Below are 24,354 nucleotides of genomic sequence, written 5' to 3'. Positions count from 1 at the left end.
AGGGCAGCGTGGTAAAAAAGACTACAATTCCCAGTGGCTACATTATCTGAGGAGCGCTGCTTTCTGGGAGTTGTAGTATCTAGGAGCTGTGTTTGGATTATCGCGACTAAGGATAGCCTGCTAACATTTCAAACGGAGAGAAGTCGGTTGGAAACGGGCCTCTTTCTATCTCCATAATCGATCGCAAGCTTAAATATATATATTTTTAAAAATACAAAAAAAAAAATTGAAGAGACGCGACGCCTTTAAAACTATGCCTCACTAATCGACGACTCCTACTCTAGGAATAGGTAGTTGATGTTTATGGGCTGGATCTTGAGGAAGGGCAGCCTCGTGGTGCCTTTGGGCTGAGGCCCAGGCAAAGAAAGCGGAAGCCCTGGGATCGACTGCATCTTTTCTCTGACACGTGCAGCCTCATTTTGAGATCCTTGTTTTTGTAGTCCTGAAAGACCAGAGTGCAGATTGTGTGACTGTTACTCATACGTTTCTCTAGATACGCCATGGCTCAGCTCCAGACACGCTTCTTCACTGACAACAAGAAGTAAGTGAGCGTACTCCCTTTCTCGCCCTTCCTCACTCCCTCCCCTCCCCCGCCCCGGGCCCCCGGAATTCGTTCGTAGGACCTCTTCCATGTGACCTTGTGCATCCCTGGTTGTCTTTGCCGTCAATTTACCTGTTCCCTTTTTGACTGGATTCGTCACTTCAGCGCGTTTTCTGCGGTGCCTCCGAGGACTTCACAAGAATCACCCATCGTTCCTGCCTAGCTTCTCAGGCTGTACATAATTTGAATTGTAAGGGTAGAGAGACCTGAGGGTTTCAGGTTTGCTGCCTGATTTAAGTGTATTATGCAACTGAGCAGTGAACAACGGACCAAATCGTTAGAGTCTGGCGGCTAGTGGTGTTTTCTGAAAACATGAACTTCATCTTCTTAAGTAGGTGATAGATGATGTTTTTCCAAACCAGGCTAGAAGGTGGAGCTCCCAATAGGGAGTTGGTAGAACTGATTTTTGCTAAAAGTGTGAAGTCAATTCAGTTATAATTTTGGGTATTTATATACATATATCTACACATATACGTATACATGTTATATATGTGTGTGTATACATATATACACACCCATATGTGTATACGTATATGTATATGAACATTTTACCAATTTTACAAATGGTCCCCAGATACATAGCAGTCGTTGAAACCTAATTATATTCTGCTTTGTGGCATATATTACACTATTAATGTTTCTTTTTGTTTGCCTAGTCTCTTCAACTATATTTTAAGTCTCCTGATGGTAGAGACTGCAGTTATGCTAATTGGATTGATTGAGTCAACAAATGTTTGTCTAGTTTTTCTGGTACTGATGATAAATAATAAATATAAGCTGTATTAACAAGTTAATGTCAGCTAAAAACAAAAAAACTCCCACATCAATTAAGATTACATTTTTTATTCTTGTTTTTAGTTTTATGAATTGACCTGGTAAATCATACTTACACCTCTTTACTGTTGCATACAGCGTATATGAATTGTATATGAGTATATATACTGAGTCTAAATAGTTCTAAAGGAAAATGGTGATGCAATAGCATGACTGCTGTATTTTTTCTAATTAAAAGGTTTATGGAGATTATTGTTGATTCACACAAAATTTTAAGAAATACTAGAGCAACTGCAACTCTATTTAAATGGCTGTGATAAATGGATAAATGCCAAATGTGTGTATATGTGTTTGTTTATATATTTAGATTTTCCCAAAAGTTAACAAAATCTAGAAATTAAACTTCTTTCTTCTCCCATATTATTATTATATAATAATATGTTCTGATCAGTAAAACGAAGAGGGAAAGTAGATTTATTCATGTATATGCATATAATTTGCCATGAAGTGATAGGACCGGATGCCATGCTCTTAGTTTTCTAAGATTTGCCATCACTTCATGGCAAATAGAAGGGGAAACAGTGGAAACAATGGCAGACTTTATTTTTTTGGGCTCCAAAATCACTGCAGATAGTGACTGCAGCCATGAAATTAAAAGACACTTACTCCTTGGAAGAAAAGTTATGACCAACCTAGACAGCGTATTAAAAAGCAGAGACATTATTTTGCCAACAAATGTCCGTCTAGTCAAGCCTATGGTTTTCCCATATGGTAGTCGTGTATGGATGTGAGAGTTGGACTATAAAGAAAGCTGAGCACCGAAGAATTGATGCTTTTGAACTGTGGCGTTGGAGAAAACTCTTGAGAGTCCCTTGGACTGCAAGGAGATCCAACCAGTCCATCCTAAAGGAAATCAGTCCTGAATATTCATTGGAAGGACTGATGCTGAAGCTGAAACTCCAGTCGTTTGGAGTTTGAAGACTCTGATGCTGGGAAAGATTGAAGGCAGGAGGAGAAGGGGACGACAGAGGATGAGATGGTTGGATGACATCATCGACGGGATGGACATGAGTTTGAGTAAACTCCCAGAATTAGTGATCGATAGGGAGGCCTGGTGTGCTGCAGTCCATGAGGTCACAAAGAGTCGGACACGACTCAGCGACCGAACTGAACTGAACTGATGCATATAATTTACATATGCATGTATGTTCATATATAAGTATGTGAATTATGCTTCTCTTCCCCCACCACCCCTATCTTACTGACCAAAACAGTAACCAAAACTTTGAATTTCTAGATTTTGTTACCTTTTGGAGAACCTAAATAAGTCCTTACTTTTTTTGACATGATGAGCCCTGTAAGTTCTACCTAAACCTCTTTTACATTCTGCACATATAAAACCGTAATTCAGACGTTATGGAGACTTTTTTGGTTTTGGATTTTGTAACAACAATTAAGATGTAATTCACGTATAGTAGATGTCACACATTTGAAGTGTTCAATTCACTAATTTTGAGTATTTTTGTAGAATTGTGCAACCATCACCACAGAAAATTTTAGAACATTTTTCATGACTCTTTTGCTGTTACCCTTTTCCCCCACCCTTCCAAAATTTTCCAAATACCACCAGCCCAGGGCAGTCACTTATTCAGTTTTTGTCTCTAACATTTCCTATAAATGGAATGATATAACATGTGGTCCTTTGTCACTGGCTTCTTTCACTTAGTATGGTGTTTTGCAAGGCTTGTCCATGTTGTGCTTCATTCCTTTTTACTGCTGAATAATACTCTATTGTACGGGTATACCACATTTTGTTTTCATTGTTCAGTTGATGGACTTCTATGTTGTTTCCACCTTTGGGGCTATTAAGAATAGAGGTAATGTGAACCATTTGTGCACAAGTTTTTGTGTGAACATATGTGTTTATTTCTCTTGGGTATGTACTTAGGAATGGAGTTGCTGAGTCAAGTGATAATTCCATGTTTAACTTTTTGAGGAATTGCCAGATTTTTCCAAAGCAATTGTACCATTTTACATTCCTGCCAGCAATAAATAAGTGTTTCTCCATTTACTCACCAACACTTAAAATCTGTCTTTCTTATTGTAAACATCCTGGTGGGTATGAAGCGATAACTCCTTGTGGTTTGATTTGCATTTCCTTGATGACTAACAGTGCTCAACAACTTTTCATGTGCCTGTTGGTCATTTGTATGTCTTCTCTGGAGAAATACCTATTTTGATCCTTTGCCCATTTTAAAAATAGGGTTGTCTTTATTTTTGAGTTATAAATGTTCTTTATATGTTCCAGATGCATGTTCCTTGTCAGATATATCATTTGCAAGAATTTTCTCCCATTCTCTCGTACAAGAGTTTCTGGTCTGCCTCCTGTTGGTGCCTCTAATCTAGTCACTGCAATGCTGCCCAAGAGAGATCTAACTAAACAAAATTTTGATGATGTTATTTGATTTAGACAGTGGTTCCTCATTGCCTAAGGAAAGAAGTCAAAAGTACTGCACACAGCATCCAAGCCACTCCATGCACATCTCTTTAGCCTTATCCTTGGTCACTGTCTAGAGTAAAATAACACTTTGGAATAGGTTGGTTGGGCAGTTTAATAACTTAGCTTTTTTATTTGTGTATGCTGCTTTTTTGCACCCCTTCTTTCTGTCTTCTCCCATGTCACCCAGGGAAAACTCACTTTTCTATGTGTAGTGTAAGAGTGTTTTTTTTTTATACATCCTTTCAGAGTCTGCTCTCTCATCCTCCTTTTCTCTGGTTGAAATACCTTACTGCTTCCTTGTTCTCTCATTTTATGTATTACTTATGACATTGTTCTTACACAGTTTCCTTGTATTTATTTACCAGACATAAACCCTTTTCAAGTACAGAGACCACAGGTTAATTCATTTTTTGCTAACCCCATGTAGCAAAATGTCTGGCATGTATTAGATACCCAGTAAATGTTTGTTGAATGAATAAATGCACATTTGTTAAAATATTTGTAGACTTGATTTGATGTATCATTTCCTTTTTGTAGATATGCAGTAGATGATGTTCCCTTCTCCATACCTGCAGCCTCTGAAATTGCTGACCTTAGTAACCTCATCAATAAATTGCTGGAGGCCAAAAATGGTAGGTATATACCATGAAAAGTTAGGAGAGGGCAAAATAACTAACTAAAGTACATCACATTGTTATTTATAGCCCTTTGGGGGCATTATTCTATAATACTGCATGCATTTTATAATGGTAAAATTTATAAATTATAACATATAATTTCCCTCCTACATGATAACTTTGAAAAATGCTTTGAAATAAGTTTTTAGGGAAAAAATTTAGTTTAATCTGCTTTTAAGGCAATATGGAGAGAAGATGGTTGAGATTTAGGAATAAAGATTTTTAGGGTAAAAGTTCTTGATACAGAATATTGGTATAGCATTTCCTATCGTTTTCATCATGGATATAGAGATTCTGATGCATCGTTAGTTTTCTACATTTCAAATATGTCATATATCCTACTTGCTGAAAAACTCTTTCGAACTAGAATAAGAATTATTTTCTCGCAATAGAGACTTTGCAATACTAGTACATGGTTGTTGTTACCCAAGTAAAAGTTGGACACAACTGAGCATGCAAGCAAATATTTGCATAGTTTTCTAAATTGTAGATGAATATTCATTTATCTTTTTGTATAAATCAAATAACTGAGTCATTGCTTTTGAGTTGAAGATGCAAATGATTCAGATTTTTTTTAAAAAAACTTTATTTTGTAGTAGGGTGTAGCCAGTTAACAATGTTGTGATAGTTGTGGGGAACCGTGAAGAGACTCAGCTGCACATATACATGTATCCATTCTCCCACAAACTCCCCTCCTATCCAGACTGCCAGGTAACACTGAGCAGAGTTCCATGTGCTGTGCAGCATTTCCTTGTTGGTTATCCATTTTAAACATAGCAGTATGTACATGTCCATCCCAAAGTCCCTAACTATCCCTTCCCGCCAGTAAGCATAAGTTCGTTCTCTTAATTCTGTGATGCAGATTTTTAAAAAGTAACAAGACAGAGAGACAGGGAATTCTTTTAAAAAGAGTATAGTTAATAAATCAGATAGAAGGAAGAATTTTTAGCATTTCGTAACTCTAAATGAAGTGATGGATTTAAGAATTGATCATCAGTAGCAACTAAAGCCATTTATTAGGTAAAAGGCTAACAAAGAACATTGTGATGGATGTGAACAGACTGACATCCTCTGAACTCAGAGATAATTTAATATCGTAAAAAGAGTCACAGTGAGGTAGCGTGCTTCATGCATGTGTGCAAAGACACTTCAGTCGTGTCTAACTCTTTGTGACCCTGTGGACTTAGACTGCCAGACTCCTTTGTCCATGGGATTCTCCAGACAAGAATGCTGGAGTGGGTTGCCATGCCCTCCTCCAAGGGTTCCTCCTAACCCCGGGATCAAACCCATGTCTCTTATGTCTCCTACGTTGGTAGGCAGGTTCTTTACTACTTGCCCCACCTGGGAAGCCCCCAGGTGCTTCCTAATGTGATACAATACTGTGTGTAAATATTTTGCCAAAAGTAAACCCAAAGTCTAATCAGGCATTTAGGTCTGCCTAAGGCAATGGCACCCCACTCCAGTACTCTTGGCTGGAAAATCCCATGGGCGGAAGAGCCTGGTAGGCTGCATGGGGTCGCTAAGAGTCAGACCCAACTGAGCGACTTCACTTTCGCTTTTCACTTTCACGCGTTGGACAAGGAAATGGCAACCCACTCCAGTGTTCTTGCCTGGAGAATCCCAGGGACGGGGCAGCCTAGCGGGCTGCCGTCTATGGGGTCACACAGAGTTGGACACAACTGAAGCGACTTAACAACAGCAGCAGCAGCAATGTACAGGTTGTATGTACATGGTAGAGGAACATGTTAAGGGATACCTTGGAGATATAAACAACCAAAGCCAGAATGTTAGTATTAGACCCAGTTTCTTCACTAAATAAAAGGCAGAGGAAAAGAAGGATGGAGAACTGTTAAAGATATTAATCAGATATAATGTGAGGACTTTGGATGCCAATTCTAAAAAAACTCACTGTAAAAAGACACTTACAAAACAAGGAAATGAGAACATTGTCTGGCTTTATGATATTAAGAGAAATAATTTAAAATTTTTAATACTGTGACTTTTTAAAAGTCTTTATATTTTAGAGATACATCGTGAAGCATTTACAGATGAAATTATATCATTTCTGAGTTTGGGTTTTAAATAAACCAGCAGGAAGAGGAGGGGGAGGAATATAGGTGATTGTCCATGAGTTGGCAAAAGATGCAAATGAGGATTCATTATGCTATTTCTGCTTTTGTGTATTTTGGGATTTTTCATAAAATACTAAGTTTTTCGTTACTCAAAATGGTTACACTATCCGCAGTGAAAATATTAATACCAACAAAGTATTTCTGTTCTTTAAAATCACGTAATATACTGGAATATGTGGTCCTGTTGTGCCATGGGGACAGTCTAGGAAACTTGGAGGCCACACTGGGATAATAGGTACCTGTTTGTTTTGGGGTCTCTCATGTCTGCCAATACCACTTCAGGTCCTAATACTGATACTTTTATTACATATTTTCTGTAGAGTTCCACAAACATGTGGAATTTGATTTCCTCATCAAGGGCCAGTTTCTACGAATGCCCTTGTTCAAACACATGGAACTGGAAAACATCTCATCAGTAAGTTCAAATGTTTACCTGCTCTATTTTACTGAAGGTATTACCAGATAATGTAGGAAAACTCCATTAACCTGAATCTACAGCAACCAAGAGCCTTTTGATTATTTTTCCCTAAAAATTTGAACCTTGGTTTCTATATGTTCAATTTTTAAATCCCCTCTTTTCTTCTAAGAGAAGAAAATTATTCAAAGAATGCAGATAAATGAATATGGAAAGATAACTTCATGTTTGTGAAGTTATCAAGAAACATCAAGCAAATATGTTTTCTACTAGTAAAGGTGTATAAAACGATTGTACATATATATAAGCTTGTGGGTGGGGTTTATGTGGTTTTTAGTGATTGCTCTCTTCCTCTAATTGTCAAACTTACCTTATTATTGCTTTTATAATTTAAAATATAATTTATAATTGCTTTTATAATTAAGGGGGCAATTTTTGAAACTGTAGTAACATATACATAAAATTTCTCTTTTAACCATTTTTAAGTGTACAATTAAGTACATTCCCAGTGCTATGCAACCATCACCATTGTCCATTCCTAGAATTTTTTCATCATCTTAAAGAGAAGTTCTGTATCCATTAAATTGTATGTTTTTATGATTTTATAGTTTCTTATATTCTTTTTTTCCACTTTAAGCATAAGTTTCCAAGATCATTAATATTTCTTAATATTACTGTTAGCATACTGTTAGGTCAAATAAAGTTTTTCACTTTCTATATGGCTCCAAAATTTTTTGATTTTGAAGAGGAATTATGAAGGAGATAAACTGGGGCTCTTTTATTTTCATAATGTACTATTTAAAAACTGCACCACCTGATGGATTTCTGCTTTTTCTCTGTAACTAGGAAGAAGTTGTGGAACTAGAGTACGTGGAGAAGTACACTGCCCCTCAGCCAGAACAGTGCATGTTCCATGATGACTGGATCAGTGCGATCGAAGGGACAGAGGAATGGTATTGCCAGATGAATGTTCTTGTTTTAAATGTAATATGTGAATATTTTTCTCTGATTGCCTGTTCTTTGTGAAAGTAATTTACATATATGTATACACACACACACACACACACACATCTCGTCACCATGCCAAAGACCTTTAAATTTAGTATAGTCAAGAAGAAACATACCTATTAATAGGTTTTCTTTCCTGTCTCAAGATGTCATAATGACATTTATCTTCCAAATAGGTTGTTTCTCTTAGGCATTTATTTGATTATGTTGCTTTTAAGACTAAGACTATAACTTGTTTCATAGAGGGGAAAAAAACCTTTTCTAGCCACAGATCTCCTAACTTACTACCCTGAAGATGCAGGTCATGCTATTTTAGGGCTGAAAAGAGCAGATTGGAATCAGAAGGTGTGAATGGTTTAGAGCAAAACCCTACTGGCCTTACTTGTAGAAAAACACATCAAGAATGGATTGTAGTAGGAGTCTGCATTCAATGAATGTCTCCCCAGAGTTATTACATAGTAATGTTTTTATTGATTTTACTTTTTATTTTAAATGGTTCTACTGGTTTTCTATTTAATGGTTTTCACTGGTTAAACACAAAGGACTATTAGGCTTTTCAAACAATTTGCTTAGCTTCCCTGGGAGCGGTAGTATTTAACAACAATAGTAAAAATGATATTTATGGCTTGTTGATTATATTTTTATTTTTAGGAGGTGAGTAAAAGCCAAATGTAACATCTTCTGATTTATTCTAGTGTATTTTGAAGTCTTAATCTTTATATTAAAGGTTAGAAAATATAATCTTCAAGGTTTGCTTTATCATTGCTCTAGAAATAAAATTGATTTCAGGGTTTGAAAAAGGTGCTTTTTGTATTTCATAGGACTTTTTTTTTTTCTCTTCATAGGATCTTGACTGGTTCTTATGATAAGACTTCTCGGATCTGGTCCTTGGAAGGGAAATCAATAATGACAATTGTGGGACATACAGATGTTGTAAAAGATGTGGCCTGGGTGAAAAAAGGTTAGGACTCTTTGCTTAAACTGAAAGGAATCCTAGATAGGGATTGGAAACAAGCCATTTTCAATGCTTGGGCAGAATTGGGACAAGATAGGAAATGTCTCATGCCTTAGTTATTATGGGGACTCTAAAATACCCAGTGTTGAAGAAAAGACATATTTTTTAAAAATCCATGAGTCAGTAGGAGTGAATCCTAAAATTATGTCTTGTAATATACATTGTCAAGTTAATAGTGTGTTAAATGCGCATCTTTTTTATAGGGTTTTTTTTTTTTTTTTTTGCCTGCACCACATGGCATGCAGGATCTTAGTTCCCTGACCAGGGATCAAACCTGCACCCCCTGCAGTGGAGCTGCAGGGTTTTAACACACTGGACCAGCAAGGAAGTCCCTATAGTAGAATCTTCCCCTTTTACCATAAGCTAGCTTTTTTTCAAAGGTGGCTACATGAGGTCTTTTGCCTTTTTAACATCTTTCTCAACAACCACAAAAAACTTATTTCTTTAGTTTCAGAACACTGTAAAATTTTTGTACTAATTTGTTTCTTGTGTTCTCCTTTCTTAAGACAGTTTGTCTTGCCTGCTACTGAGTGCCTCTATGGATCAGACTATTCTCTTATGGGAGTGGAATGTAGAAAGGAACAAGGTGAAAGCTCTGCACTGCTGCAGGGGCCATGCTGGCAGTGTGGACTCCATCGCTGTGGACAGCACAGGAACCAAAGTAAGTAGTTACTGTGTTAGTAGTACTGTGTGCAGTTAGAATTTGAGATTCTTGTGCGAGTAAGTTCTTTTCTACATAAAGTCACTGTGATTGGCCTACTTTTATAACAGCTGAAGAATATGATTTCAAACCAGAAGTAAATACTCATATAATAAGACATATCAAGAGTCATTCCCTCACTCTAGGTATCTTTGGTTTGGAATTTTACATAAACTGCAGAAATTTTAAGAACTCAGGTAAACAAGTAATTTCTTTGTGTAACCGTCTTAAATCACAGTGATTGCCGTTTTCAGTCCTTCAACTACTGATAGTGCTGTCATCAGATGAAAATGTCTAGCGGATCACCTAAGACTTGGCATACGCTAAAGTTGGTGTTAATCGAGGTTGTTTTACAATTATTGCCAATCTACTCTGTATCATGACAGAATGGTAAAAGTTAAAACAAACCATGAGGGCAACACAGTTTTTATTTAAGACGGGTTATAAACTCTTCATCTGGAAATTCTCCAGACCACAATTAAGTATTCTAGATTTAAGACTGTTTCTTCAATAGTTCTTTGCCAGTTAGCATAATAGAGGACATTTCTGCATTCAAAGATTGATGTGTATTCATTCTGAGCCATAATGAAGGTTTACATGTTGTTGAGTCAAACTTTAAGGAATTAACTGTTCCCTGTCTCTTGGCTATAAGAGACAGAAACTCATCCTGAAATTTTTTAGCTTAAAAGATCCAAGGAAGGAGTGATGAATCACATCATGAGCAGGGCAATGATCGTTTTCGAACCAGGGGAGTAGAAGCTTGCATATGGCACATCTCCTCCTTCTCTTGTCTCCCCATATTGACTTCATTTTCTCAACTCAAACTGGTTTCCCTACATGGCAATAAAACCTAGCCTTCAGTATTCCCAAGTTTTACACCCTGTACTGTCTGTCTCTGGGAAACAAATAACTTCAATTGTCTAGAACACAAGTTTTCCCAAAAAAGGCTCTGAAGGAGGAAAAGACTTATTAGCACAGCGTCAGTCAGTTGCCCACCCTGATGTAAGCAACCGTGACCAGGGTACAGGCCCCGTAAGAATGGTAGTTCTTTAAACTGCCATGAGATGGAGGATACAACTTCCCAGAGACTAGGAAGACAAGCAGAAAGATGATGCCATAGTAGGAAGGATTTCATGGCAAAGTAAATGTTTCAAATTAAATAGCAGGGGGGGGAAAGGCAAATAATATGATGGATTATATTTCATCCTGTTTTTCCCTTCACATATATATTTTTTTTAGTTTTGCAGTGGCTCCTGGGATAAGATGCTAAAGATATGGTCTACAGGTAAATGAAATATTTCTTCTACTTTCACTTATTAGTGGCTTTTTAAGAATTGTCATGTAAAAAAAAACTTTTTTAGCCCATATTTGCCATAAAAATTGGATCATGGCTTTTGGGTCACAAAGTACTATATGCATGCTAAGTCGCTTCAGTCGTGTCCGACTCTGCACTCCATGGACTGTAGCCCGCCAGAATCCAAATGGGATTTTCCAGGCAAGAATACTGGAGTGGGTTGTCATGCCCTCCTGCAGGGTATCTTCCTGACTCAGGGATCAAACCCAGGTCTCTTACATCTCCTGCATTGGCAGGTGGGTTCTTTACCACTATTGCCACCTGGGAAGCCCAAAACAAAGTACTATAGTAGAGAGAAAAATTAGTGATTTCTGTCTTTCTGCCCCACCACTCCCTTATTTATTGGGCAGTGTCACTGAATCCCTGCAAGTATCAGGAACACGTCTGGTGCAGTGGGACTTAACTGCCTTAGTTCTCAGAGTCCCCTTATTCAGAAACCTGGAAATAACTAACCTTCTGAGTCATATTGATACTTTAGTATTAGAGAAATTTCTTAGTTAAGGTGGCTTAGTTTAAATGATTTTTTTAATACAATTTTACTGAACTTTCTTACTTTGAAAAAATAGATTAGAAGGAACAATTAGAGGAGAAAGGGGGACTCATAGAGGAAGGTTCTTTGATAATAGTAAGAAGACACTTCTAGAAGAAAAGAAGGGGAAAACCCATGTATGTTTTAAAGAATAACAGTACAGAACTATTTATTGCACAGGTTAACAGAATACCTCTGCTAACTTTTGAGGAAATTGCTCTATTACTACTGTACAATTTCCCTCATAGCTCAGTTGGTAAAGAATCTTCCTGCAATGAAGGAAACCCAGGTTCAATTCCTGGGTCAGGAAGATTCCCTGGAGAAGGAAATGGCAACCCACTCTAGTATCCTTGCCCAGAGAGTCCCATGGACAGAGGAGCCTGGCGGGCTACAGTCCATGGTGTTGCAAGAGTCAGACACAACTTGGAGGCTAAAGTGCCATCACCACCCTAAATTCAGTTCACAAAGTAGAGGCAGGGAGTGGAAGATAATCAAGAAAAGCCTAAACAGTTTTAAATAATTATGTGTAAGATGGCAGGAAATATAAACCCATTTTAGTTTTTTTTTTCCCCAAAATTCATTAAAACAAGCAGTTTTGAGGCAGAACATTTATGGAGGAATTTTTCCTCTTGTGAAATACTTTTTGACAGTGCTGGGTAGATGACATATATGTGAATACTTGTTACCCTTAAAATGCTTATAGTCATTCTGGGAAAAGCACATGACATTTATAAACAGTTACAAAACATTAAACTCTATGGTTTGTTTATCTGGGTTTGCTACCTAGCCAAATGGTGGATAACAAAGTTTTTTTTTTTTTTTTTAAACTATCTATGAAACACTTTTAATTTATTGATAGAAAAGTGAAATAGGTCTTCCCAGGTGGCTCAGTGGTAAAGAATCCACCTGCCAGTGCAGGAGATACATGGGTTCGATCCCTGATCTGGGAAGATTCCCCATGCTGCAGAGCAACTAAGCCCATGCATCACACTATTGAGCCTGTGCTCTGGAGCCCCCAGGAGCTGCAACTCATGAAGCCCGCACACCCTAGAGCCAGCGCACTGCAACCAGAGAGTAGCCTCTGCTTGCTGCAACTGGAGAGAAGCCCATGCAGCAATGAAGACCCAGCATAGCCAAAAATAAATAAATAAAATTAATTTTTTTTAATGCAGTAAAAATAAAAGTGAAACAGTCAAGAAAAATAAAGATGGCTGGAATGTATGTCCTTTTAACGTGTTTATTTACCATATGATTCCCTTTATAATATAAATACACTTTTTGTCAAAACTCTCCTACAACTAAAGTGGTAAGCAACTTTTCATAGATCTGGTAAACTGATGAAGGTCCATAATGATAATCTTTATAAGATACCAAACTGGTTAGATTTTAGGATTTTAGTGTACTTTATTTTTTGCTTTCTCCTTTTGGAAGATTGGTAACCCATGTATTTTTTTAGATAGGATTTTCCATTAACCAAAATAAAGAAAAATATTCATTCCTAACCAGTTGAGATAACATGAAGTATATGCCCAGAAATATAACAATCCTTTGATATTGTTTGTAATTAATATTTACTTTAAATTTTAAACTTATCATATCTACTTCTCTATGATACAGTTCCTACAGATGAAGAAGATGAAATGGAGGAATCCACAAATCGACCAAGAAAGAAACAGAAAACAGAGCAGTTGGGACTAACACGGGTAAGTATTTGTGAGAACTGACGGTACTTTACTGTATTTAGTTTCCTTTTGTCTTGGTACTTCAACCATAATTAGACTTTCTTTTGGTAGATTACTAAATTTTTATTATGAAACTGCTGCATTTTGAGTCACTGAATATAATGGCATTAAGCTAGGCTTTTTATACTGTTCATGGGATTCTCACGGCAAGTATACAGGAGTGGTTTGCCATTCCCTCCTTAAGTGGATCACATTTTGTCACAACTCTCCAGTATGACCTATCTGTCTTGGGTGGCCCTGCACAGCATACCTCATCGCTTTATTCAGGGGATCAGATCTCATAAACAGAGTGCCTGAAGAACTGTGGACAGAAGTTCGTAATATTGTACAGAAGGCAGCAAACAAAACCATCCCAAAGAAAAATGTAAGAAGGCAAAGTGGTTGTGTATAACAGAGGAAAGAAGAGAAGCAAAAAAGCAAGGGAGAAAGGGAAAGTTACACCCAACTAAATGCAGAATTCCAGAGAACAGCAGAGGCAAGAAGGCCTTTTTCAATGAACAATGCAAAGAAATAGAGGAAAACAACAGAAGGGGAACAATTAGAGATACCTTCAAGAAAACTGGAAATATCAAAGTAACATTTCATCCGAAGATGGGCATGGTAAAGACCTAACAGAAGCATAAGGGATCAAGAAGAGATGACAAGAACACACAGAAGAACTGTACAAAAAAGATCTTAATAACCCTGATAACCACGATGGTGTGGTCACTCACCTAGAGCCAGCTACTCTAGAGTGTGAAGTCAAGTGGGCCTTAGGAAGCACTACTGCCAATAAAGCTAGTGCAAGTGATGGAATTCCAGCAGAGCTATTTAAAATCCTAAAAGATGATGCTATAAAAGTGCTGCACTCAGTATGTCAGGAAATTTGGAAAACCCAGCAATGGCCACAGGACTGGAATAGGTCAATCCTCATCCCAATTCCCAAGAAAGGCAATACTAAAGAATGTTCAAACTATTGTAAAATTGCACTCATCTCCCATGCTACTAGTAAGATTATACTCAAAATCCTTCAAGCTAGGCTTCAGCAGTACGTGAACGGAGAGTTTCCAGATGTTCAAGCTGGGTTTAGAAAAGGCAGAGGAACCTCAGAGATCAAATTCCCAACATTTGCTGGATCATTGAGAAAGCAAGGGAATTCCAGAAAAATATCTACCTCTGTTTCATAAACTACACTAAAGCCTCTGACTGTGGATCACAATAAACTGTGGAAAATTCTTAAAGAGATGGGAACAGACCATCTTACCTGTCTCCTGAGAAACCTGTATGTGGGTCAAGAAGTAACAGATTCTTGTATGGAACAAATGACTGGTTCAGGATTGAGAAAGGAGTACAACAAAACTGTTTATTGTTACCCTGTTTATTTAACTTACATGCAGAGCACATCGTGCAAAATGCCAGGCTGGATGAGTTTTAAGCTGGAATCAAGATTACTGAGAGAAATATCAACAACCTCAGATATGCGGATGATACGATTCTAATGGCAGAAAGCAAAGAGGAACTAAAGAGCCTCTTGATGAGGGTAAAGGAAGAGACTAAAAAAGCCAGCTTAAAACTCAGTATTAAAAAACTGAGATCATGGCATCTAGTCCCATCAGTTCTTGGCAAACAGAAGGGGAAAATGTGGAAGCAGTGACAGATTTTCTCTTCTTGAGCTCACTGCAGATGGTGCCTGTAGCCATGAAATTAGAAGATGGTTGCTTCTTGGCAGGAAAGCTATGACAAACGTAGACAGTGTGTTAAAAAGCAAAGATATCACTTTGCCGATAAGGGTCTGTATAAGGCTATGGTCTTTCCAGTAGTCATATACTAACATGAGAGCTGAACCATTAGGAAGGTTGAAGAATTGATGCTTTCGAACTGTGGTGCTAGAGAAGACTCTTGAGAGTCCTGTGGACAGCAAGGAGATCAAACCAGTCAATCTTAAATCAACCCTGAATACTCATTGGAAGGACTGGTGCTGAAGCCGAATTTCCAATACTTTGGCCACCTGATGCGAACAGCCAACTCATTGGAAAAAACCCTGATGCTAGGAAAGATTGAAGGCAGAAGGAGAAGATGGCAACAGAGAATGAGATAGCTGGATGGCATTACCGATTCAATGGACATGAACTTGGGCAAGCTCCGGGAGATGGTGAGGGACAGGGAGACCTGCCGTGCTGTAGTCCATGGGGTGTAAAGAGTTGGACACCACTTGGCAACTAAACAACAACAAAAAGCTAGGCTTACAGATTGGTAGGTTATTTAGCTATTTTATTTGATCTCATGGTGAATTTTAAAGTAAGATCTTTTAATTGTTAGAGCTTGCACAAAGTTAAGTATCTCATTACCTAACTGTTTAATGATAATGTTTCACAGACATAAAAAACAAAATTATGGTTACCAAAAGGGAAAAGGTGATGGCTGGGGGGGACACGTTAGGAGTTTAGGATTAGCCAATACCGACTACTATATATAACAACAAGGTCTTAACTGTATAGGACAGGAAACTATATTCAATATCTTGTAATAAACTATAATGGAAAAGAATCCGAAAAAGAATATGTAACTGAATCACTTTGTTATATACCAGAAACTAACAAACATTGTAAATCAACTATACTTCAATTTAAAAAGTAGTAATAATATTAACATTTCATACATCGAAGATGTAATTCTAGTACATCTCCTAAATCACTAGAAATCAAGAGTTCTGAAGTTTTTATTCTATCATTTCACTAGTATAGCCAATTAAATTACACTCAGAAAGTTCATTCATATTTGCTCTGTTCCTTTAGAAGGATATTTATTATGATCTGACCTGAATTAATATACTTAATGAGAGGAACAATACTGAGTCAGATGTAGGAAATCAAATTTTTTTCTTTCATTATCTCACAGCTTTAATTGATATGCAGTGAATTAGGTACACATTTGCACCTTAATTCTTATAGTCACCAATAAAAAGATAGCTTATAAAGCTGTTGAAAATGAGGAATAAAGTATGATCACAAATGATTCATCAAACTCAGGTAAACTGCAATAAGTAGTAGCACTTACTGTTTTCAATTGGAAGTAGTGATTTACAATGTATACATTTAAACACAGACTGCTGAATTGCAAGTGGAATGATTCGCAACTCAGCTTCCTTATCATTTTTCTCATAGGACAAATTAAAACTATAAATGCCTTATCAATTGGATAATGTGCCAGTGCCAATTTATTGATGCATATACCTAATCAACCTTTAAAGAATATATCTTGAGTAGAAAAAGACTTCTTGAATTATCAAAATTCTTTACTCATAAGGTAGCTTCTTAAAAATCTTTATATTAATTAAAAGTTGGCATACATATAGTGAAGTATGCAGCTCAATGAATTTTTAGTTGTGTATACGCAAGTAATCACTATCCAAAGCAAAACATCAAGAATTACCAACACCTCCTAGAAGACTCTCTCTAGGCTCCCTTGAAATCAGTAGCCTCCTGAAAGTGATCATTCTTCTGACTTACATCACTTAGAGTTTTATACTGGGAGAAGGCAATGGCATCCCACTCCAGTACTCTTGCCTGGAAAATCCCATGGATGGAGGAGCCTGGTGGGCTGCAGTCCATGGGGTCGCTAAGAGTCGGACACGACTGAGCGACTTCACTTTCACTTTTCACTTTCATGCCCTGGAGAAGGAAATGGCAACCCACTCCGTGTTTTTGCCTGGAGAATCCCAGGGATGCGGGAGCCTGGTGGGCTGCCGTCTATGGGGTCGCACAGAGTCGGACACGACTGAAGTGACTTAGCAGTAGCAGTTTTATACTTCATGTATACGGGCATACCTCATTTTTATTGCACTTTGCAGATAATATGTTTTTTATAAATTGAAGCTTTGTGGCAATTATGTATCAAGCAGGTTTGTTGGTATATTTCCAACAGCATTCATTCACTTCGTGTCTGTGTCACACTTTGATATCAATAAATCTCACAATATCTCAGACATTTTTAAAAAAATTAATGTATTTATTTTTTGGCTGCACCAAACAGCATGTGAGACCCTAGCTCCCCGACCAGGGATCCAATCTGCAACCCCTGCATTGGAAGCGCAGCATCTTAACCACTGGTTGTTCAGTCACTCAGTCATACCTGACTCTTTGCGACCTCATGGACTGCAGCATGCCAGGCTTTCCTGTCCTCCACTCTCCTTAACCACTGGACCACATGAGAAATCCTCAGACTTTTAAATTATTATTATTATTGTGATCTGTGATCTTTATTATAGAATTTTATTTATTTATTTATGATTACCCTGGGTCTTTGTTGCTGATCAGGCTTTCTCTAGTTGCGACGAGCAGAGGGCTACTCTTTATTGTGTCTGCAGGGTCTTCTCCTGTTGTGGAGTACAGGCTGTAGGTGAACAGGCTTCAGTAGTTGCAGCACGCAGGCTCAGTAGTTGTGGCGCACGGGCTTAGCTGCTCTGCAGCATGTGGAATCTTCCCGGATTAGGGATCAAACCCATGTCTTCTGCATTGGCAGGCAAATTGCTATGCACTGCATCACCAGGGAAGTCCTGATCAGTGGTCTTTGACGTTACCATTGTAATGGCTTTGGGCTGCCATGAACCATGCCTCTGTAAGACAGTGAACTTAATCAGTAAATGTGTATGTCCTGACTGCTCCACTGACAAGCCGCTGCCCCATTTGTCTCCCTCCTTGGGCCTCCCTATTCCTGAGATTCAACAATATTGAAATCAGGCCAGTTAAAAACCCCACAGTGGACTCTAGGTGTTGAAGGGAAAGGCAGTGTCTCATGTCTCACATTTTAAATCAAAAGCTGGAAATGATTAAGCTTAGTGAAGAACGCATGTCAGAAGCTAAGACAGACCAAAAAGCTAGGACTCTTGTAACAGTTAGCCAAATTGTGAATGCAGAGAAAAGGTAGAAGAGCTATTTGAAGTGAAAATCAGAAATAATAGGAAAAGTTGGGTTATGAAGACTAAAGTAAAACAAATTTCAAAAACAGTTATCTTCTCTCTAGATTTCTTTCTAGTATTTGACTTCTCTTAACACAAATAACACTCTCAATGAGTTCATTTAATGGCCATTTGTTTCATATTAATACATTAACATACGATAAGGTTTTTTCCACATTTTCTCTCAAAATGGCTTTTCTCCAGTATTATTCTACTAAATAGTAGAATAATAATAATAGACCTGGGCTCAGTCCCTGGGTTGGGAAGATCCCTTGGAGAAGGGAAAGGCTACCTACTCCAGTATTCTGGCCTGGAGAATTCCATGGACTGTATAGGCCACAGGGTTGCAGGGTTGGACACAACTGAGTCACTTTCATTTTCATTCTACTAAAGTTTGTTTGCAGTTAACAGTGCCAAAGTTGACTTTTCTACCTTTTTTTTTTTTTCCCTACCTCTTTTTAAAAAAATGTACATCCTTGGTGGCTCAGCGGTGAAGAATCTGCCTGCCAATGCAGGAGACACAAGTTCAGTCCCTGGGTCAGGAAGATCCCCTGGTGAAGAAAATGGCAATCCATTTCAGTATTCTTGCCTGAGAAATCCCATAGATGGAGGAGCCTGTCAGGCTATAGTCCGTGAGTTCACAGAGTCAGATACAACTTAGCAACTGAACAACAAAAACAAGAAAATTCACTCTTTTTGGTGTATAGCTTTTGAGTTTTGGTAAATACATATAGTATGTAACTAATACATATTCAAAATATGGAACAGTTTGCCATCCCCTAAAACTCACGTTGCCCATTTGTAGTCAACCTTTTCTATTTATATACTCTTAACAACTACTATCTAATCTTCATTCCTAGAATTTTTCTAGAATATCATATAAGTAGGATCACACAGTAAGTAGCCTTTGGCATCAAGGTTTTTTTTTTTCCCACATAATATATTTGAGGGAAAAAACAAAGATTCATCCAAGTTATTGGGTATATCATGGTTTGTGCTGTGCCTCGTCGCTCAGTAGTGTCCAACTCTTTGCAACCCCATGGACTGTAGCCCGCCAGGCTACTCTGTCCATAGGGATTCTCTAGGCAAGAATACTGGAGCAGGTTGCCATGCTGTCCTCCAGGAGATCTTCCCAGCTGAGGGATCAAACCCAAGTCTCCCACACTGCAGGCAGATTCTTTACTGTCTGAGCCACCGGGGAAGCCCCCATATCATGGTTTATTCCTTTTAAATTCTGAGTAGCATTCTATTGTATGGATATATTGTACAACAGTTGGTTTAATCATTCACCAGTTGAAGGATATTTGGGTTGTTTCTGGTTTGACAGTTATGAATAAAACTGCTAGAAACACTTGTGGGCAGTTTTTTGTATGAACCTAAGTTTTCATTTTTCTTGAAAAGTCTTCATTTTTCAATTCCAATTCCATACCTAGGAATGTAATTGCTTATTCATTTAAGTCTACCCATTATTTTACATGTCATTTCCTATCGTGGAACCTCTGATGATCTCTGTTACCTTTTGTTTTGGATCACAACAGAGGCTGCTCTGTTCCTCACTTCTCTATCAGGTTCCTTTACTACTTCCAAGAAAATTTTAGAGCTGGAAAAGAGATGTTAGGGATCATTTGGTACAGGAGGTGGCAAATAACAGCCCAGTAGGAGCTCTCACTCTGGCCTATTTTTGTGCTATAAAGAGCTGAGGGATTTTTACATTTTTAATAGGCTTTAAAAACAAAGAGGAATATGCAAAAGAGACTGTATGTGGCCTGGAAAGGCTAAAAAATTTTTCTTTCTGGACCTTTATCAAAAAACTTTGCTGATGTCTAATCTGGTGTAATTCCCTTAACATGTAAGGAAGTGAAATGTAACAAGAGTTTAAAAAGTAGATAGACTATCCCTCATTTCAGAGCTCTTTCCCTCTTTCTTTTACATTTTCCTTGTCTTTAATACAGATACCTTACCTAGTTTGAGGATTTTAATTTGAGAGGGATGTTAGAGATTTTGGAGTTTTAATAAATGAACCAGGGACATTATTTAAAGATTGGATGCTGAAGAAATGAGGTGGTGAGAATAACTTACTGAAATTAATTAACCTGGAAGAGTCATGTAGAAAATGGCAGCACGTTAACTCAAACCTACATCTTTCTGCTCCCAGGGCTTTTTCTCCTAGCTTCTACATGTGACATGTTTGTCAACTGAGAAAATTTAGTGTCAATATTCCTGAAAATGAAAAGTAGAGCAGATGGGGTAGTAACAGAATCTTGTGGAAAGACTACAAATTTTGGAGTAATATTTGGGTTCAAACTCAAATCTGCCATCTTTAAGCAGCATGACCTTGGGCAAGTTATCTTTCTCAACTGAAGTGTCTCTTAGAGGGTCGCTATAAAGATGAAATAGGGCAGGACAGGAGGGCTAAAGCACCTGACAGAATATCTGCCATATGGGTTTCAGAAGTAATAACTACTATGATTGTTCTGATTACTCTGAACTGAAAATGCTTTCCCTTTTGGGTGTCTTTTCATTTCTAGACTCCCATTGTGACCCTCTCTGGCCACAAGGAAGCAATTTCCTCAGTTCTATGGTCAGATGCTGAAGAAATCTGCAGTGCGTCTTGGGACCACACAATTAAAGTATGGGATGTTGAGTCTGGCAGTCTAAAGTCAACTTTGGTAAGACTTACAAATTCAGTGCTCTCTGATTGAGCTTTTTAAAAAAAAAAAATTACTTATTTTAACTTTGAGCTTTAAATTCAGTGCTTCTCTGATAGAGCTTTTTAAAAAAAAAAATTACTTATTTTAACTTTGAGCTTTTAAGTGGTAAACTTCTCAGAGATGATCACTTTTAGCCTACTCTGGTTACATGGTCTTTCCTTTTTTTTTCCCTTCCCAGACAGGAAATAAAGTGTTTAATTGTATCTCCTATTCTCCACTTTGTAAACGTTTAGCATCTGGAAGTACAGATAGGCATATCAGACTGTGGGATCCCAGAACTAAAGGTGAGTTATATAAATCTCCAGAGGAAAACATGGATGAATAACATCAATTTCTCTTCTCTCTAGAGCTGTGTATGAAAGATAATTTTCTACAAATTTGATGTGGGGGGTGGGGGAGGTGTTCTGCCTACTTCTCTTTTCTAAAATTTAATAATCGTTATCTGTTTTGTTCAGATGGTTCTTTGGTGTCGCTGTCCCTAACCTCACATACAGGTTGGGTAACATCAGTAAAGTGGTCGCCTACCCATGAACAGCAGCTCATTTCTGGTTCTTTAGATAACATGGTTAAGCTGTGGGATACCAGAAGGTAATTCCTGTTTATGATTAATAAAAGATGTATATCAATTGCCTGTTGAATACAAAGAAAATGAACACTGAAATGACTATCCAAAAGCAGAATGGTGAAAAAAATGTTCTTGGTCATATGCCCTGAAATGATACATAATTGGTATCAAAAAGGAAGGCCAGGATCAAAGGAATTTTCTCAGTATGTTACCTTTTGCATTCTGGGTGAATTTGTGATAGTTTATCTTTTGCCAAAAAATAACATACACAAGTTTATGAAATCCATCTTTCTCACCTCGTTATATAAAATAGCAAAAAAGAATCCTGAGCCTTAATATAAATATGACACAGAATTGGAAGGCAAGTGGCCTAAATGAATGAAACTGATCAAATTAGAAATTATGTTAATAGGAAATTAAATAAAAATATATACTTTTTAAAGATAAAAATTTAAAAATTCCTTTCTTTAGTTAGGGCTATAATAATAATATATGCAAAGGGCCTCCAAGAGAATGTATATATAATTTATTTACATATTTCTACAAGTAGAATGGAGAAGCAGTAACCAAACCCATAATCTGTTAATGATACAGGAGGAGATAGTCAAGAATATACTCAGAATTTTAAGATTAAGTGGTTATTGGGACAAGGATGGCAAACTGAAATTTTCAGAAGAGTATAAGTGATTATGCACATATATTTGTTTAATACTATGAAATGCATATAACACGTTAATATTTTCATCTTTAGTTGTAAGGCTCCTCTCTATGATCTGGCTGCTCATGAAGACAAAGTTCTGAGTGTAGACTGGACAGACTCAGGGGTAAGAATTTATCAGTTATCTGATAGAGAGGAAACTACATTATTAGCATAAATTTGTTGTGTTCACATAGTTATCTGATATTTACAATTCTGTATTCTAAGTTAATACTCATAAAACCTCATCATTTAAAGAAGAAAAAAGTATCCTTTACTATTAGGAGTAGAAGAATTTGAATATTTTGAAGCAGTTTTTTCCTCAAGAGTATTTTTAATAAAATTTTTAAGTCCATAAACTTGCTGCTTCAGACTAATTGTGTCAAAGTATTTCCTACTTAGAAAAATATTACATAATATGGCTATATTATAAAATGTACTTAAAGAATTACAATTTAGTTATTTTACTGCCTAAGAACTCTTTCTAAATATAGGTCCTAGGGCTATTTGAAAAATCTGTAATACCCACTTATCTATAAACAATGTGCTGTTCTTTACAAACTTGATTTTCTTAAATAGGTAAAACTATATTACCCTTCAAAATTCGTTTTATTACATTCCTTAGCAAATGCTTCATAGAAAGTATGATAGCATATTATGCCTCAGCCAAATTAAAATCATCGCTTTTAAAGTTTTAATATACTGTGTATATATATGTGTGTATGTGTGTGTGTGCTTTAGTAGTGAAATTTGATGCAGTTGGCCCATCTGAGTATTAACTGTCAATGCAAGTTAATTGCTCATCTGTAATTCTTTCTGTAATCAGAATATCTACTGATAGTTTAATTAGGTTTAGCTATCATATGAAATAATTGTATTTACTTCTGTGTTTGTTTTTTCCCCTCTTGCTTTATGCAGTTACTTCTGAGTGGAGGAGCAGACAATAAATTGTATTCCTACAGATATTCACCTACGACTTCCCATGTGGGGGCATGAAAGTGAAAGATAAATTTGCCTACAGAGATTCCTTCTATAAATAAAATCAATAGAGAATACTCAGCTAACACCAATACAGATACAGGAAGCAGTGTTTTAGATTAAAGTTAATATACTGTTTCACCCTTGATGATAATTATCACTGTCTTTTTACTTTGTATTTATTATACAACAGTTGTGTTTATTAAATATAAAACATATCCTGCATTCTCTACCTTATGAAAACCTTTGAAATTAAACTGAGTTTTTAATTTCTTTTCTAAAGGTATTGGTTTGAATTACGATTTGCTTTTGAAGTCCTATAAAAGTATGTATTAAAAGTTCAGTAATTGTTCAGATTTTTATTTCTGAGGGAGAAACTTCACTTTTTAAAGTTAGCATTTAAAAAAAAGCACCTAAAAAGTAATCAATTTTAACTGAAAAAATCAGAAATACGATCTGTGTTTGGTAAAAATGTGATTCTGTAACTGTAATAATGTTCTTTGTAAGTATTCATTAAAACATGTAGATGTTGCCAGTTATTAAGAACTTGTTGAAATATTTTAAGTGAAGTACTTTGTTTTAAAGATAAGTCAGGGCAGTTCCCTAGCGATCCAGTGGTTAGGACACCATGCTTGCAATGCTGGGGGCCAGGGCTCTGTCCCTGATTGGAGAACTAAGATCCCACAAGTTGCGTAACGTGGCCAAAAATATAATAAATAAAAGATTTAAAAAATACATAAAGACAAGTCAGAATCCTTTAGAAATAGCATACAGATTCCATGGTAACCAGGAATCTCTCTCCCATACTTATATTTGTGTATAGATAAGAGTTCTTCAGACAAAACCTTTCAGTAAGCTTTAGGTTAAAAACATTCTAAAATTTTTGTATCATTAGCACTTATCTAAATCCATTTATTATATGCCAGATATTTAAATGTCTTAAAATGTGACTTTAATGGATTGGTATTTCTCAAGCAGAGCACCTCTGCCTCTAATAAACAGGAAATCAGTTTGGTCTCA

At 36.9% G+C, this 24,354-nt stretch overlaps 1 protein-coding gene across 1 annotated transcript; it reads left to right on the top strand.

Moving 5' to 3' along the window:
* Positions 1-61: 61 nt before the first annotated feature.
* Positions 62-24,354, top strand: WDR12 (WD repeat domain 12). Its single transcript, XM_027564813.1, has 13 exons — positions 62-541; positions 4,413-4,507; positions 7,005-7,099; positions 7,946-8,052; positions 8,953-9,068; positions 9,629-9,783; positions 11,062-11,107; positions 13,323-13,408; positions 20,912-21,052; positions 21,273-21,378; positions 21,550-21,682; positions 22,411-22,483; positions 23,275-24,354. Exons 1-13 carry the CDS (start codon positions 501-503, stop codon positions 23,350-23,352), a joined length of 1,272 nt encoding a protein of 423 aa, XP_027420614.1. The 5' UTR covers positions 62-500; the 3' UTR covers positions 23,353-24,354.

The sequence above is a fragment of the Bos indicus x Bos taurus genome, chromosome 2 (assembly GCF_003369695.1).
Source record: "Bos indicus x Bos taurus breed Angus x Brahman F1 hybrid chromosome 2, Bos_hybrid_MaternalHap_v2.0, whole genome shotgun sequence".
Taxonomy (NCBI): domain Eukaryota; kingdom Metazoa; phylum Chordata; class Mammalia; order Artiodactyla; family Bovidae; genus Bos; species Bos indicus x Bos taurus.
The sequence above is the reverse complement of the archived record's forward strand: the minus strand, read 5'-3'. Positions and strand labels throughout refer to the sequence as shown.